Source organism: Melanerpes formicivorus, unplaced genomic scaffold, assembly GCF_026170545.1.
Source record: "Melanerpes formicivorus ecotype bairdi unplaced genomic scaffold, bMelFor1.0.p_v2 SCAF_7, whole genome shotgun sequence".
Classification (NCBI taxonomy): Eukaryota; Metazoa; Chordata; class Aves; order Piciformes; family Picidae; genus Melanerpes; species Melanerpes formicivorus.
Window position 1 is genome coordinate 18,320,305 of NW_027142359.1, and position 18,241 is coordinate 18,338,545.

The window sequence follows — 18,241 nt, forward strand, 5'->3', positions numbered from 1 at the left end:
TCTTGCCTGCGTGCCAGTGCTGAGTGTACTAAGTCGGGGAGGATCCGTGACGCAGGCACCAGCGGCGAGCGGGGTAGCGGGGTCCGCGGCAGGCAGGGCCCCGCATCACACGCAACTGCGGGGAACCTCTTTACTGCGCCGCGCAGCCAAGGACCTGTTCCCTTCTGCAAAGAGAAAAAAAGCTCGCCTTGCTTTACACACACACCACTCCCCCGACCCCAAAATACAGGTCTCGCCTCGGATTCTAGATACTGCCAGGAAATCTGGCTCGGATCTTCAGTATCTTTCTCATATGGCTCTGGGCTTTGCTCTCAGATGTCTCAGCCCACCAGCAACTTGTTTTCAGTGACTGTACGGCCACCCGAAGTAGGGCTCTGAAGTGAGTTTATCACCATTTCCCGTTCAGAAACAGCCGAGACTGAGGTTGGACGAGGCAGAAGCAAATTTCAGCCTCCCATACACCCAGGAGCATGCTTCCTTTGCGAGCAGGTGCTTTTCTTCACCACCACTCGACCCCCGAGGTATTTACAGAAAAAATATTAACTCTGTGCCTGAGAGCCCGTATGGAACGTAGGGTTAGCCTGACTTCCCAAAATCTAAGCAAGCAGTCATCACCACGAGAAAAACCGTGCAACCTTTTACATGATGCTTTAGTAGTGACAAAAAAGGAAGTCATGTTGAAGAGCACGACTAACACATCACACTTAACACCTTCATTATTGCCGGAAAGTTACCGGTGCTGGGCACAGCAGTTCTACTTACGGCACTGTGTACCGCAGCCTCCTTGCTATGCCTTTGTTTGATTTTTCTTAAAATCATTCAAGTCGTCATCTTAAAAAATAAGTGCTGGAATGGGTAGAAATAACCAGATTAGAATAACTCGCTGTAATTTCATATATGTGTCTTCGTTGAGTCACTGTTTGACTTTTTGCAAAACGATTTTTCTCATTTTACTTCTAAAAAGGGGTAATAAACTAAAACCTTGCTAAACAGTGCTCTGACCGCGTGATAAAAGCGATAGAAAACGTTGCTGTAAATTACTGTTAGCGCTCATAAACAATTCGGAACTGTAAAATACATCTTCGTTTTTATGCATCTGAATTTAAAATGTATACATCCGCTTTTGCGCGTTTTAAAGCAGGACAGTTTTGGCGCGGAAGGTGCTCGCTGCCTGCCGCGGAGTAGGTCGAGCTGCCGGGCGCCGGAGACAAGTGGCTCGGCTCGGGGTTCTCCCTTGGGATGCACCGTGCCAGACTCCCTAGTGCTTCGCCCACCTGCAGACGGCACCTTCTCGGTATGAATGCCTGGTGTATACTGCACGGGTACCAGGAACAGACAACCAGTTAATTTGGAGTCAGCTTTCCCAAGCGACAGAAGGAGAAAGGGCATGAACACGGCTTTGTGTTGATTTGCCAAACCAATTGGCGCCTGAAACGCACCCTGTCTTCCCAGGCTTTCCACAAGACGGACGATTCCTATTATGCCGTCGTTGAGGAAAGGGAAAGCAGGACGCGGGCGCTTCCCGCCGAGGACGACCCGGGCTCCCCACAGGAGCCTTGCGCCGCCTGTCCCCGGTGTGTGCGCGGTCAGCAGGCTCCCGCCGGGATGCGGCGGGCTCGAGGTGTCGTCAGCGGCTGGCGTCACCGGGCGCGGGAGCCGCCCGCTGTGCAGGGGGTCGCGTGCGGTAGTGCGCCACGTGCCCGGCCCGGCGGCGCGAGGCGGAAAGCGGCCGCTTCTCCTCAGCAGCCTAAGGCGAGCCCTTCAGGGCCGCCATCAGCTGCCCTGCTGCCCGGCCGCCGCAGCCCTTTGACGAGTACCTGGCGCAGGCAGCCGGCGGGCGGTGCTGCTCCCGCGGCTTTGCGAGCCTCGGCTCATGCGGCAATTCCTAATTACGTGGGGTTTTTCTCACGTCGGAGACTTCGAGCCCTCTTTTCTGGAACTCTCCCCTCACGCGTTTTGTCTTGCAACCCAGAAATACCGCTGGATTGCTACCTCTATGGACTGAGGGACGGGAGGAAAAGTGCTGCAACTGCTACAATCCGTAAGTAGGGCCTGAAGGCAATTTCCATTCCCTAGCCTCTGGCAGATGTTGTCCCAGCGTCCTTTCCATCTCAGAAGGGGTTGCTATCTGTAGTAACAGCATGCTGAACAAAGGTGACAGGACTAAGCACTTCTTGTAGTCATGAGGTCTTGGGTGAAAGGTTGAACTTGATGATCTTTGAGGTCTTTTCCAACCTTATTGATTCCATGAATCTATGATTCTGTGTATGCAGTGATCACCATGTGATATCACAAGAGCTGTACAATGCCAAGTACTCTGTCCCAAAGAAAGCCAAACCCCAACGGTTCTGAGCGGGCAGAGGGATGTAATTCATATAAAGTGTGGGTGGTGGAGGCTGGGGACAGGGTTTGACAGAGCTGCTCTAAAGCTCCCCACAAAGAGGAGTGTGTGTTATTCAAAGTTAAACGTGAAAACTTGGTAAGATAAGAGTCGAATGCAATGGGAGGCATCTGATCATTACATTATAGGGACAAAATGGGAAGAATTAAAGAAAGAATAACAATGCATGAATCCATGGGCTCTGATGAGCTGTATCCACAAGTGCTGAGGGAGCTGGCTGATATTTTTGCTGTACCATTCTCCATTGGTTTTGAACAATTATGGAAAACAGAGGATGTGCTTGAGGAATAATGTCACTCCAGCCTTCAAAAAGGGTAAGAGGAAGACCTGAGCAACTACAGTCAGCCTCACTTCCATCCCTGGAAAGGTGATGGAGCAGCTCATTCTGGAAGCCATCCCTAAGCACATGAAAAGACAAGAGGGTTACCAAGAGTAGCTAGCATGGATTCACTAAGGTGATTGGACTGTGAGATGGATTCACAAGTTGCTCAACAGAGTTCAAAGAGTTGTGATCAGTGGTCCAGTTGGAAGCCTGTGGCCAGTGGTGTTCCCCAGGGATCAGTACTGGGTTCAGTTTTATTCAGTGTCTTCATCAGTTACCAATATGAGGGGATTGAGTGTACCCTCAGCAAATTCACTGATGATGCAAAACTGTAGGGGTGGGCTGACATGCTGGAAGGCTATGCTGCCATCCAACAAGTTCTGGACAGGCTGCAGAGCTGGACAAAGGCAAACTTCAAGAGGTTCAATAAGGACAGGTGCAGAATAACAACACCAAGCACAAGTAGACTAGGAGTCATCCTGCTGGAAAGTAGCTCCATGGGGAAAGACCTTCAAGTCTTAGTGGACAAGTTCTCCATGGGACAGCAATGTGGCCTTGTGGCCAACAGGGCCAATGGCATCCTGGGGTGCATTAAGAAAAGTGTGTCCATCAGGTCTATGGAGGTTCTCCTTCCTTTCTGCTCTGCCCTGGTGCAACCACACCTGGAATACTGTGCCTGATTTTGGGTTCCCCAATTTAAGAGAGACAGGGATGTGCTGGAGAGAGTCCAACAGTGTATTGCTGGACTTGAACATCTCTCCCATGAAGAGAGAACTGGAGGCCTGGGGCTGTTTAATCTTGAAAGAGAAGACTGAGAGGGGATCTTACCAATGTCTATAAGTATCTGAGGGGTGGGTGTCAAGATGAAGCTGACAGTCTCTTTTTGGTGGTGACCAGTGATAGGACAAGGAACTATAGGTGCAAGCTAGAACACAAGAGGTTCCACCTCAAAATTAGGAGACAATTCTTTACTGTGAGGGTGATGGATCACTGGAACAGGTTGCCCAGAGATGTTGTGGAGTCTCTTTCCCTGCAGATTTCCAAAACCCACCTGGACACACTCCTGTGCAGCCTGCCCTAGTTGCTCCTGCTTTGGCAGGCAGATTGGACTTAATGATCTCTCTGGGTCCCTTTCAACCTCTAATATTCTGTGATTCTGTGATATCAGATAAGACACCAAAGGTGACAGGATGCAGATGAGATCTTCATGTGCAGAAATGATGAGAGAGAGGGTCGTAACTGGGGGAAATATTTGAGGAACAGGATTTGACAGAGTAGCTGCTTGGTATGTAGGACAGGAGAAGCAATTTCTTGTGTGTGCAAATCATGATTGGGAGAAGCCAGCACGGAGGGTGTTTCTGTGGGGAACTCTAACATACACACTTTAAAGTGATATAACCTGAGAGCACAGTTATCCAGAACATTTTAACTATGAGAAGCTGCTACAACCTGTAGATTCCGTTGGAAATGTATTGATATTTTGTAAATATTTGGTTTTAATACATCCTGCTTATTGTTTGGTTTGTTTGCTTGTATTTTCCACAACATCACCTTCTTTATGGTGCTCCTTGTGTTATAAACACGTCTCACATAAATCAATTGTTTTTATCACTGATAAAACCAAATTAACTTCTGCTGCTCTCACAGCAGATTAGAAAAGTAATGGTCCCTGTGAGCACAAACTGGAGAGGAGAAGTGACAGTATGCTGTGGTTTTGAAGGCTGGGCTGACAAGAGAAATTCCAGCTTTTGAAAGGAGTAGACACAGAATTTATCTCCATTATGAACAGAAGAAAGTTGAACTAATGGATTACAGAACACAGACTATGCAAAACAATCTCTGGAACCTAGAAACTTCATTCACTTACACAACAGTACACAATTCTAAGAGTATGCCACATTGTTTTTGTTTTTTATAACTGTGAAATGAGGTATTCATTCTGGGAAAGGGAGGGGTTTAATCTGTTCTGTCCTGGATTTAGCAGTTGTACCTTAGTCAACTAGTGTCCATATATGCATAGGCATGCCTATGTTAGCTTGTTTCACTGTGAAACAAACTTCATGCTATACAGAGATCACACTGAACCTCTGTATTACTGGTTGGGTTTGGTTTTTTTTCCGTTTAGTCTTCAGGCTAGCCTAATGGTGTTCCTAGAGGATTTTCATTACCCTCTCCACACATTCCCCCCTCCCCCCCCGCAAAATGAGTTGCATTATATTAGCAGCATATCCAGACTAGAATGTGGATATTTTTACGCTAAAATATCTTTAGGTCATTCTAGCTTAAAGTATGTTGTATGAGTAGCAATTTTCACTAAGTCATTAGCATAGTCTGATACAGAACAGTGATTACATGAAAAAACCCAGAGAACCACACAGTTCCTTCTGTATTGCAGCTCTGTGAAAGGGCCGAGTACTGATTAAGGTCAGTAGTGCAAGATTTACAAAGCGAGTTTGTTAAATTTATGCAAACCTGTAGGCAGATGCTTCTTTTGATCACACTCACAGCAATTTTTTTGTTGTTGCTAATACAGGAAATTTTGCATACAGTTGAAAATTGAATGTAGTGCAAAATACTACTTCATGAATGCTTGTGTAGACGTGGCCTGCATTTAATCAAACATGACCAACATGAATAAAGCTGTGCTGAGCTGTGAATGTAATACATGCTCCTTAACTTCACGGATGTGCTTTCTCCCAACTAGTCATGGTCCAAATTTTTCACAAGTCTTACAAACTTTTAATACATTAAAAAAAAAAAAAAAAAGGTAAAAAGAGTTAAAGAGTTAATCATAAATGCCTAAAACTAAAAATGTTGACTTGTTTAGCCTGGACAAATAGGAAAATACTAACACTAAAGCTTCTCTAGCTCTTAAAGACCTTTGATTATCAGATTGTGAAAGCAGAACCACTTCCACTATGAAATATAAAGCACAGTTTACATGGAAACTCTGTATATAGAACAGCTTCCCTAGTTCCCTTTCCTAGTTCACCTGTCTTCTCAGCTGCAGCACTTGCATATTCAACAATTTTAAGTTTTCATGTTTACATGTTTGGATTTTCCCCCTTATGCTTTTAGCATTCACATTGAACTCTCAGAGTCTGCAAGTAAGAGCAAATTCAAGAGAACGGCAATGTTTGTTAGAAGGTCATGCAAGCGAGCTCATGCCACACAGCATAATTAACATGCTTTATTTATTACATGTTAGTAAATAGATTATCTATGCTGTTGAAGACTTGACATTATTCTATAATACACACAGGAAAAGAGATTAGTGTCATTTTTTTGTAGAATAGTTGCAGAAAAAGCAAGATGATTTCAAACAGCCTTTCTCAGGTTATCTTCCTAGAATACTCTGTAACTAAGTCTTCTGAAACTGCTGCATGTCCCTCGTCATGTGCACCCTCATCAGTAGGAGATGCAGCTAGTTAGATAAGGAATTCTGCTTTTCTCTTCATATTTTTTAATGCTGATATTCAGTATCAGTATTTATTCTATTAGTATACTTTAAAACCACAGAAGTTCAGGAAACAACCCTTGCCAACTAATCTCATTTGCTATCACTTGAACAACAAGGCAGTTATTGCAAAATCATAACACTTCACTGTTCAAACAGACAGGATTTTTATGGCTCTCCAACTGAATTTTGTGCCTACCACTTACTATAGAACACTGCTTTCAAGAGAGACTTGCAGCTGGTATTGATGACAGGCAACAAGATATTTGTCATCTAGCCTCTTGGGCAACAACTATCCAGGTGCAAACACAAGTTACCAGATGTTGATTGGAAGGAAAGAAGGCAACTGTTACTTGTCAGCAAACAAAAGTGCTTCTGATTTGGTTTTGCATACATTGGATTTCCAACAAGGATCACAGCTAGCTAATCCACCTCAGAGACAGCAATTTTCACAAGCTGTACTGGGAACTTAATATTCACTGGTAGGATGTGGGAAAACTGCTGAAATATAGAAGAAAGTTTGGAGCCGTGTTAATTGGTAACTTGGAATTTGTCACTCACCTTTTTTAAGACTGAAATAAGATTGCACCCAGGCAGATAATACTGTTGAGATGCCCAGAATGTGCCTTCCTGTCATTCTCTGAACACATATTATGTCCTCAGTTGTGCTGTTTCTTTGTAAGGACATATTCAAAGTAAAAGGAAATTCCTAGGACCAGCAGGTGTGCTGCAGTATGCTTCCACACTTCCACAACTGTAAAAAACTACCCTGGTTCTTGAGGATAGCAAGATGTTTAATGTGTACTGACAATCAGTTCCAAATTCTGCATGGGTTTGTCTTCTGGTCTTACTAATAGAACAATTTCAAACATTGCTAAAACAAAGTCTTAAAGATTGCTTAATTACACAGTAGGGCAATAATAGCTGCCATTAATATTCTTGACTAGAATGTGGCTGAGATGACAACAGAAGAATTTCTTATTCTCTTCAAGAAGCTAGGGTCATTTTACTGGATCTCAATTTTCAGGAGAACATGAAAGCAGAATACTCAGTTACTGCTGCTTTTGGGAATCACAGCTAATTAGTGACAGGAGTGACAGCTTTTTCCTTAGTTGTGCAGTACAAAACTGTAAGATGACTGAACTTGCATACTGCACTAACCATGCCTTCATTAAAACTAACTGTAGGACATTAATAATTGTTCACCTTATTTGAACTGTCACTCTAATCTAGAGCCAGTAAATAACTATGTGGTAACCAAGGGCTGTAGCTTAGAAGTGAGTAAACAGTAAATGCTGCAACCTTGTTAAATCATGAAAAATTTATTTTCATTACATATATATGAAGGTAAAGGATGTCAGTCAATAGTGTTTTGAACAAGCATTTCTGACATGAACCTGTTAGTGTAGCTAGGAGGAAACTTAAAGTTAGTGTTTTGCCTTTATTTAGTAATTCATTTCTAGTGTGTATATACAGAATTCATTTTCCTGTTATAATACCAGACACAGTAATATTGCAACATTTACATTCTTCATATAAAATGGTGTCATGTACATTTTCTGTTTGGTGTAGATACATAAATATGTACAAAATAGACATTATTGTAATTAATATATTCAGACCAGGTATTATTTTAGCAACATCAAAAGCAAATGCACATAGAATCTAAGTGAAAATGGTGAACACCTTTATGACATTAGTGACCATTATTGGCATATATGAAGTAGTACAGATAAAGGCTCCTCTTTCAAGCCTTTTGTGGGCATCCAATAACTTTAGTAAAAACAAAAGTAACTGAGAAGCATAAGTATACATATATATACACGTGTCATGATCAGATGGCCTGCTAGGGTCCATCTTGATCACAAACAGGTAACAATGTAAAACACATTTGTTCAGAGCATAAAATATTGCACAAGAGCAGTTTCTTTTGAGGAAAGTAATTCCTTTGTGGAAAGCAAAAATGCTTCTTATGCATTAAAGAAATGGTATATTTGCAGTTTCTAAACCAAGGAACATTCACTAATACTGTCAGGACTGTCATCCGTCAGCTTCTTCCCAGCCTGTTTTATGGCAATGGTATGGCATTGGTAAGATTTGGCAAAGAGAGAAGGCAGATCGACAGCGCATGTTAGTTAGCACTGTCCAAACCAGACCCAATAGTTACCTAAACCAGCTGCTGGATAGTTACCATTATCTGATGTCATCCTTAAAGAAATAGGAAAATCTTCAATGCTAGTCACAGTGATAATCACACAGTAGTAGAGTAAGATTCCATTCTTCTCATCTTGTCTGAATTTCCACTTGGAAGAGCACTTTCCTCAGTATCACTGTCACTGCTGTCCACAACTGTATGATCCAAAGCCATCTGACCAGTCCTCCTGTGTAGATGAAAGTTCACCCCACTCTCCTGTATGGAGTTAGCTATAAAATCTTCATCAGAAGAATGAAATGATTCATCATCTCCTGTGAAATGGTTGACAATGTGAATCCCATCAAAAGTGGGTTGGTCTGAGAAGTCTCTCTGGCCTTTTAGACATTTGATCTGTTAGAAAAAGCATAAGTTAACAGTTAATCAGAGCTGAAGAGTACAGCAGCAAAGCCCCCACATATCCAAGAAGTGTCTCATTGAATTCTTAGTGGATTAAATTAAATGTTAGAACTAGAAGTAGCACATCTGATGATCACTTTGAAAATCAGCTGGAATCAGCACAAAGTGACCTCTCACTTCTGGCTGCCTGAGAAGAGACCTTCAAAAATATCTTAAGTAGTACTTGGAACTCTCCAAAATTCTCCTTCTACCCCCAGCATATTTCCATTTTAAGGCTTAATAAACAAGGTACCTAGAATTGCTAAGGACCAATTTCTCCAGGCTACTTATTACATCTTCAATATCACCACAAGGATAGTTTATAGTTAGTTTTCTAGAGAGGTCTATTTGTTTTGATAACATTTTTGCCTTCACTTCTTCCTTCTACAGTTCCATTTTTGCCTTTATCACTTTGCTTCTCACTAGAGAAAAGCCCTCCTCTAATCCCAAAGAGCAGGGTCCCAAGTGAATATTGCCAGCTTGACACACCCACAGAAATAAAACAGAATATGCTTTGTTCTGTCTACTCTGCGAGTGTCTTTTCATTACCCAGTTCAGACACAATGAGATTTCACATAAAATACAAATAAAAAAACCCCAAACATTTTAGTATGGCATAACTGTAAATTTTAAAAGACAATCAAACAAGACAAATTACTTTCAGACCATGGAGAGATAAGAAAACACTCTAATTTAAAAAGCACTGTAGAGTGATAAACTACTACAACTATTAGTTCAAGCTACTCAAAAGTAAAACCTAAGTCTCTGAAGTCTGACAAGTCCCCTGATAACTTAGTGGAAATAACAGCAAATCATGGAAGACATTTCTGAGCCTATTTTTTTCCTTAGAATTTCACTTCTGCTAGCTTTTAGGAGAAACTACCTTAGGGTCAGTTTGGCAGTCCAAGAACATTAAGACAAAAAAATCCTAAGGATGCAGAAAAGCATTAAAAATGCATTACAGAAACTTCCTAATGTCACTCCTAAAGCTTAAAACCAAAGATGCACCAAGTGCTGCTTTATAAGTGACTTTTCATAGTAACATCACCTGGAAAATAGAAAGAAGAAAAAGGCTGAAGAGCTTCTTAACACAACTCTCATTAATGTTTCAGAAATCTGAATAAATATTCACTTTGATAAATAGTGTGTGTAGGTCCTTACTATTGACACCAATAGAAGATTTTTACCAACTCATTTGGGTAAGAAGGAATCTTTGTACTTACATTGGGCTTGTGCAAAAGGTAAGAATAAAAAAGAGGGCTGCAAGTAGTCATCAAATCAGATATTAACAGCATGTAAAAGCTCCAGTTTTTAATGGGTATCAAAATGTCTGTTAGGTATATGGGTACATTCCATGGATCTAAACTTCAGTTGTAACTACACACACTAATGTTAGTTTTTGTATTGTCTTCACATGCATATAGGCTGCAATTGGGGTGTTTTTTTTAGGAACTTGCTTGTTTAAAGGCAAGCAAAGCACAAAAAAAAAAAGTCTCACACTTGCACAGTGTCATTCCAGAGGTAAGCTAAACTGGCTTATGCCAAATATTGGATACTGAACAGCAACACCTATCTGGAATAAATTGTTACTAGCTTATATACCTAGATAGAGAAAGCCTGATACAGAGATTCTTGTGTTATTTACAAATACTATTCCTAAAAATATCCTGCTCTATGATCACATTAGCTGCCCCATGAAGTTTCCAAAACAGTTACCATATTTAGTCACTAAGTAAATAAACCAGAAAAATGAACCAAAACCCAGCAATTTCTCTCCACTCTCACCACACACAAAAAAACCCCCAAAACACTAACCCTTTGCTGTGCAAGTGACTACAAATTTCCTATTAAAAGTAACAAATTACATGCGTTTAGGTCTGAAGAGTTAACTCACTGGGTCAGCCTGAAATTATAAAGCTGATACTCTCTTAGTTGTTTTGAACTTTCAGAAAGCCAAGCCAATGACTTGGCTGGAGCCTTAAACATATGACACCTTTAGATTAATGCATTTAGGTCAAATGACAAAACCATGGCCTCATGGTTTTAGGCAGCAGCATTTTCGAACACAAATGAGAGTCTATGGAAGATGCTGTTGGGGAAAAAAAAAGAAATCATGAATAGACACAGCTTTTGCCAATTCCTAAAATCAGTCTGGAAAATAGTGTGTTGTTATCTTTTGTTATTCTAATAAAAGGGTGTAAAACCTGTGACCTAGAAGCACTCCTTTTGACCTGCAGATTTATATTTGCCTCCACTTATTCACAATTACTCCTCATATCCACGGAGAACCAGATTTCTAGGACAAAACATGTACATACTGTAGAGAATGTGACAAGTCTATCAAAGGTCCTATAGTTCCATAATGTCTCTGTCTGCTTGAAAAATGGCCATCCCAGCCAGAAGCACAAACACATGGCAGCACAGAATTTGTCTGTATTATAGGGATTGACAGGCTGGATAGCAACACTGCCAAAAAGGACAGTGGGTCCTGAGACACAGGAGGCTTCAGCAGTGTCCCAAAGCAGTGACAAAGGCTAATACCATATATTAGTCTGTACTGACAAGGTCATAGCCAGTACAGTTACATAGGAACTAGCTCTTATCTGGCACTCCTTAAACTGCACCTGTTCTATTCCACACTTGCTACTTCACTCCTTCCTCAGTAAAATATACTCATGAGTAAATTCAGTGGAGAGGCACCAAGGCAGGTAGAGGGGCAGGAGTTTATGCTTTAAGATAGGAGAACTGTTTCTTTACTGAGAGAAGAGACATTGATCATAACACAAAACACAAGGTTGTCTTTGAATATGAAGAGAAAATAATTGCTACAAGGCTAGTTAAGAATTAGAACAACTTGTTCAGAAACTGTAGAGGCTCCATCCAGAGCAGCTTTCAACAACCAACAAAGCTCTAAGCAACCTGTTCTGAATTCAATGCTGATCCTGTTTTGCATAGGAAGTTGGGCTAGAGGCCTTCCAGGGTGCCTTCCAGCCTTAAAAAAGATTACAATTCAGTGAGATGTGCAAAAAGCATGGGGAGTGGGATGTGTGTTGCTGCTCTTATGGCAGCCATTTTGAGTCCAGGAAACTGAAATACTTTGCCCCTGCCAAAATTACTGCACTTCTTGAAAATGCCATTTGAATCCCAATGCCTTTACATTAAATGTCAGTACGTTAATCTATCACAAAATCTAGTTTGCAGCAGAATGTTACTTTTGGTTTACAGTTAGAAATCTTTCATCTTGTAAATACTTGCTATTTTTTCAAGTGAAGATAGAATTGGATTCAGATCTTAATTTTTCTTTATTTTTTAACATAAAATTTGATGAAAGCAAATAATCTTCAAGAAATCAAATATATCCAATAGAATAGGTTGGAAACAATTGTGCACTGTTTCCAGTTTTTTGTACTTTCAGAGCTGAAAATACTTCAGAGGCACCTCAATCTAACTTATTCAGGAGCATTTTTGAAGGAGCCTGATTATCAGCCATTTCTGCGGTAGCTGAAAGGCTTTGTAACATCTTGTAGACAGCACACACTCCAATGTAATTGCATACTAGTGGCTAATACCAGCTTAGGGCTGTAAACTAGAGGTTTCTTAAAATGACAAGTTTTTATTCTCACATAACTTTAGCAAGTGAGGCACTGTGCTTCTAATAGAAAAAGCAGCAGCTTTTTTCAAGATGGGAACATAAGAAGTGTCTTACTGGCTCAGGGCAATAATCCATCAGCCTAACATTCTGTCTCCCACAGTGACAATAGGACTTTCATGTTGCTTTGTTTTTAAAGGAAAGCATGTGAATATGACCAATTTTTGCAATCCACTCTCTTCAGATTCCCAAGCACCCAATCACTTGTCCATAAAATGTTGGAGCAGATTGGAGAGTTAGACCAGGGCATTTTTCAAAATCTGCTGTCCACTTCCACAGCTTCCTGTGGCAGTAAGTTCCAGAAACTACTTTGTTTTAAACTAATCTCCTACTTATTTCAGGAATTGCCCCTGAAATCTGGTAACACAGGAGCAAGTGGTGAAAAGCAGTTCTGCAGTCATGAGTCTGAGATGTGTAACACCTCTCAGCTTTCTAAAACAAATGAGTCCCAAGCCTTTTTAGCCTCCCCAGATGAGGTAGTACTCAAGACCACAAACCATTTTAGCTGCTCTTTAATTCCCCCCATACTTTTAAACTCTCTGCATCCATTGCCAAGTGCACAGACCAGCCATGCACCAAGGTTTTGTACTGGCAGTAAAAATCCCTTTTATTTTGTTTTTAATATACTTCCTACTGCTGCTTAACATAGTCATTTGGTTTGGGTGCTGCTGCACACTAAGCCAATGATGTCAGAGGACCCTGAGGTAACTCCAAGATATCTTTCCATATTTGTAACTACCAATTCTCTGTTTGTCATTGTAGTTAATGGCTTAGATTTTGCAATTAATTGATTAACCTTCTTCACATTGAGGATCACCTGTCATCATTTTAAGGGACACTTCTTGAGATTCTTGCTGTCAGTATTTTTATTTTAATGTTGAAAGGGAGCTTCAAATAGGAGGTAAAGTGCTATGTGAAAATCTTGTAATTTGTTTAGTCAAGCGTATCAAGTCAATGGAAAATCCAAAGGAGGAGTTAAACAGGGAGCATGTGGACCCTACCCAAACACCCTCCAACCCCCCATCTCAAACCTAAGGTCTGCTCTATCCTTACCATTCCACCTGGAGTGAAAAAGAACAGCCCCTTTTTTTGCAGCTGTGCTGAACAGAGACTTGCATCCCAGAGTCTGCCACTTCTGTTCTCTTTTGTACAAAGAGCCACTAGTGGTTAAAGCTGTTCAGTTTCGGGTCTGTCCCTCCTTCATGTGAGGGGAACCAGACCTCTGTCACCTCAACAAGTGACATTCAAATGAACCTTGACTGTTTCTTAGTGCTTCAGTTTCGCAAGAATCTCAAATCTGATCACATCTGCAAAAAGGCCATGTCTGGTAAACCCACATGTTTTGCTTTTAATTCTCAAATCCAGGTCATATTGTCTAGATGACTGCAGCTTCAACCTAGTTTTAACTACAGTACGTTCATGTGGTGTTTAGAACATTTCAAAATGTTAATAACATTACGTGACCAAAATGTACGCCATCACTAGCCCTCCAAAGCCAGTTGTATCGAGATCATTACTTTGTTTGCATTTACATCCCTTCTTATGCCTAAGGGGTTCAGTATTTTTAAGACAGATTATGTGCTACTAGTCAACACATGAAAATACTTCAATTGTACATACCCTCAAGAGGTAACAGCATCCTTTCACAAATTTAGGAGAGCTGAAAAAAGGCTAACAATCAGATCCTTGAATCTCAGAATAAATCATCTTACCTGATGTTGACTGCCTCATCAAGTCAGGCATGAGGGAGAGACAGTAAAGAGAAATGTAGATGTTATAGTACAATTCAGAAGTTCTTCCATGTTAAATCATAGAACAGTCTGAAGCTTGCCAATAAAGATTTCATCTACTCATGGCAGGATAAGCAAGCAATGCACAAGTGAGATCAAAATATGATAAAAATACGACCATTGCCTTCAGTGAATAGTTTTGGCAAGAGCCAGGATATTAAATTTTTATTCAAATAAAGATACTGAATTATCTGTGTTTTTACTTATAGCAAGAGGAATCTAGAACTCAGAGTTCCCTCTTTGTCTTGTTTTTAGCAACAGTAGGCAGTCCTAGTAAGATTTCCTGATTAAAACCCAAATATGAATCAAAACTAGAATGTTGCTGAAAGTAACCACCTTTAGTTGAAAAGAAAGAAGTCATAAGCATTTTCAAATACCTGTCTATAATTCAGTAAAATACTGTCAATTTGGCAACATGAAGTAAGAAGTCAAGATCTAATTACAAGCCAATTAAAAATATCTATTATGATCTATTAAACTGGAATCACATTTAACATGAATAACAGCAATTTAATTGGTGCTCCTGAAAATTCCACATTCCTTCTCACATGTAACAAGCTGACTGCTACATATTGCTGCCCCTTTCCCATTGTGATGAGATCACTCCAGTTTAGTACACTATCACTTCTCTAAAATAACTCCTGTTAACCTCTTTTGGAAAACCACTTATCTCAGAAAATGAAGTAGTCACAGCATCTCAGATTAAATTAATGGAAAATGTGTTATTATTTGGGACACGAATATTACATCCAGTAGAATGCAGAAGCATTTCTTCTGCACATGACACAAAAAGAGCAAATGATGTAAAAACTGCAGGCCTCTTCATGTTACTTTCCCATTCTATGGACACAAGCAACTCCTGAGATATCCTAAGCTTTCTGAAGCCCATTTTTAAGCAGACTGTTGTACTTCAGCGAGTTGCATTCATACCGAAACCATTTCAACATAAACACTGCACAAATGGAGACACCAGGAGCAAAATGAATAGCTGCAGAAACTAATATTAGCAATCCATTGCCTAAACCAATTCTTAGCAAATTTAAGGGCTGAACAGAAACTCCATTTGCATTTTAACTAAATTTCTCCAACAGAATCAGCATCCTTACATGAAAGGGACTGCTAGGCATGCATTGAGACAGAACCATATGAGAGCATTTTAATGAAAGCCACTGTTCATTAATCTTCAAATGTGAAGAGTCTGAGATTTGAAAAAGAAAACCCAAACTTAAGGATTGTTCAACACAGCCTGCAGTAACAAAAAAGAGTTTAATGCAAAACTAAACCAACTTTAAACACATTCTTCATTTTACTCAAGCATGAGTCAGTTTTCACCTGAACTTGTGAATCACATGCAACAGAGAATAACATTTTAAGCGCTTTCTCAACTCATTGGTCTTAAGATTACATATAAGACTACATCAATGACACACTGCATATAGTACAATCACATTCTTTGTTTAGAAACAGTGACACATTCTCTAATGAATTTAAAAAGAAATTTCAAAAAGATCTGTTAAATTTATAAATGTCTTCCTGTATTAGAACAAAGCTCAAAATGGTGGCTTTTATTTCAGTGTCAGGGAATTTCCTATTTCACTTCAGTTAATACTAAGTTGGTTTTTTTCTAAAGGCTTAACTATAAGTGCAGCCATAATTAGGGTTATTAATCTGTGAAGAACAGCCATAATGCTAGACAATGGTCATTCCTAGAAATCAATGGCAATTCAAGAAGCCCAAACCAACCAGACTAAATGGATACTGAATCCAGGAACTCCCTTTTACTTATTTTCTTTTTCCCATTACCCTACCACTGTTGTCCCTCCTGAAGAAGATGCCTTACCTAATACAATGGACTCACTGAAAGTTAACAGCTGAGAGGGACTGTAGGGGCTTCTCTTCCCTGAAATCCAGATCTCATTCTGAAGGCATTTTGGATTATCCAGTGCTGTATTTACCTCTAGAGATTTTAAAACTCAATTAGAATACAGGAAATGCATTTGTTGCTTTCACAAAGTGGTGGGGTTTTTTGTTTGTTTGGTTGGTTTTTTTTCTTCTAAAATGTTAAGATTAAAGCTGTTCCAGAATAACTTTGAGTCTTCTCTCATTTCCTGAAGATGTCCTGCTTCAGTCTAAAATCTGACTAATTTTGAAACGGACACAATAGACAATTGTATTCTCAAACAGGAAGTGTTACTATGCTCTTCTCTTTACTGCTCCTTTCCCCAAGATTTAATGTCATCTCAACATTTTTAATAATCGCTGCAAAGTAGCTAGATTCTAAACCCAGGTGTTCTCCACATTCTAATGGGTCGCTGAAAAGTCACGGACATAAGGAGAAAAGGAAACATTTCAAAATGCATTAAAACCTGTGGAAATGTGTTTCAGAAAAGTTTAGGTGAACTACAGTTTTTTCTATTTGCTTGAAGTGTTTGCAGAGGAGGTTGGACATAAATGAAACAAATGAGTGTCGCTGAGCAAAAATCAAGCAGAGCAAAATTGCTCTTTAACAAAAATAATGCAGAGTATCAATGTATTGTCATTTAAGCAAGCAGGAAATGTCTTGATCATGCTCACAAATGACATGGTGAAAGCATTTAGAAACGTGTTTGCAAACTTGCTTCCTTTACTTAGGAGTCAACAAAATCACTATTAAACATTTAATTTCTCATGGAGGGTTTAAGATATATTTTTGTCTTTAGTATCCTTTCAATATAGAAAATAAATTCCTTATTTCAAAGTTTTCACCAGCAGAAGTTTCAGTCTGACAAAAATGCTAGTTTTCAGGCAGTCTAACAATGACCTTTGAAATGAAGTTGTTAGCCAATTCCTACAGGAACTCATACCAAAAAAAAAACACAACACCAACCAAATCAGTTGACAAACATTCTTGGATGACTTGGTAGAGTATTTGGCTGCTTATTTCGAAGTATGATAAATTGAATCTTAGATAAAAATTCCTTTGATTTGTTAGGAGTTTTAGGACATGCAGAAAGAAGGAAAGAGAAAAAAAATGTCTTACTTTCATGGCAGAAAGGTTCAAAGAAAGCAGATTTGCAGTATAACTTAATGCTAGGAAGACCATATTATACACTAGGCTGCTTTTTTTCAGCTGTACCAGTATGACTGATATTCTTAAAAGATACAAACCCAAATAGTCTCTGGACCAAGATTGTTTTGATTTGTTTGGGTTTTTTTGTCATCTATAGTGAGATTAAAAGCAACACTCATGAAGTACTAAAATATTAGATGGATCTCAGGATCAGCTCTTTAGAATCCAAGCTACTAAATTCTCCTTATAAAGGGAAGAATCATCCTTGGTTTTGAAACTTGTACATTTAAAAGGATGACCCAGAGTAGTACACTGGTATGCAACCTGAAATATTTATCTTAAATGAACTTTACTGACTAGGCAGAGTTCAAACCACTGCAGCAAGTCATAAGTGAAACAAGCAAAGCAGCAGCATGAAATTTCCAAGACTGAGTCACTTCAGGATTCTGGGGGTTTTATAAGCACTTAAATATTTGGCCTCTGTTTTAAACTACAAGCTTCTCTAAGTCACAGTCAGACTTAGAGTAATACAAAATGCTTCACAAAATTCCTAGGAATGTCAGGAGGTTTAAATAAAATCTATTAAATAGATTAAAAGAAAGTTCATGTCCAGCTATTTATTTCACATTGCTCTGAATGTACTCCTGCAGTTTCTGACTTAAGCTTTTATAAAAAGGGGTAAGTTTTTTATCACCATTATCAGTTAAAGAGCACTTGAGCCAAACCCAAACATTATGTTAAATATATGTTGTATATCAGTTTTACCACAGATGAGTCTGCTGTATTGTAAACGTGACAAAGACTACAACTAGCAACAAGTGTTCAGACCAGAAGGTTTCCAGTGAATCAGAACAGGAAAACAAAAAAGCGATCAATGGGAGGTCATGACTTTTTGATCACTGCACTACATGGTTAAAGAATCTGGTTTTGATCTAGTACTGTGTAATCAAATTAAAACCTTGAAGTTCTGTATGATATATGCA

At 39.7% G+C, this 18,241-nt stretch overlaps 1 protein-coding gene across 5 annotated transcripts in view; it reads right to left on the reverse strand.

Moving 5' to 3' along the window:
- Positions 1 to 7,483: 7,483 nt before the first annotated feature.
- The window catches only part of EVI5 (ecotropic viral integration site 5), a 74,063-nt gene continuing 63,305 nt past the window's right edge, over positions 7,484 to 18,241 (reverse strand). For all 5 annotated transcript variants that reach the window (XM_068141262.1, XM_068141259.1, XM_068141258.1 and 2 more), the window contains one exon: positions 7,484 to 8,725. In XM_068141262.1, coding sequence (XP_067997363.1) covers positions 8,432 to 8,725 — 294 coding nt within the window. In that variant the 3' untranslated portion in view covers positions 7,484 to 8,431. The remainder of the gene's footprint in view (positions 8,726 to 18,241) is intronic.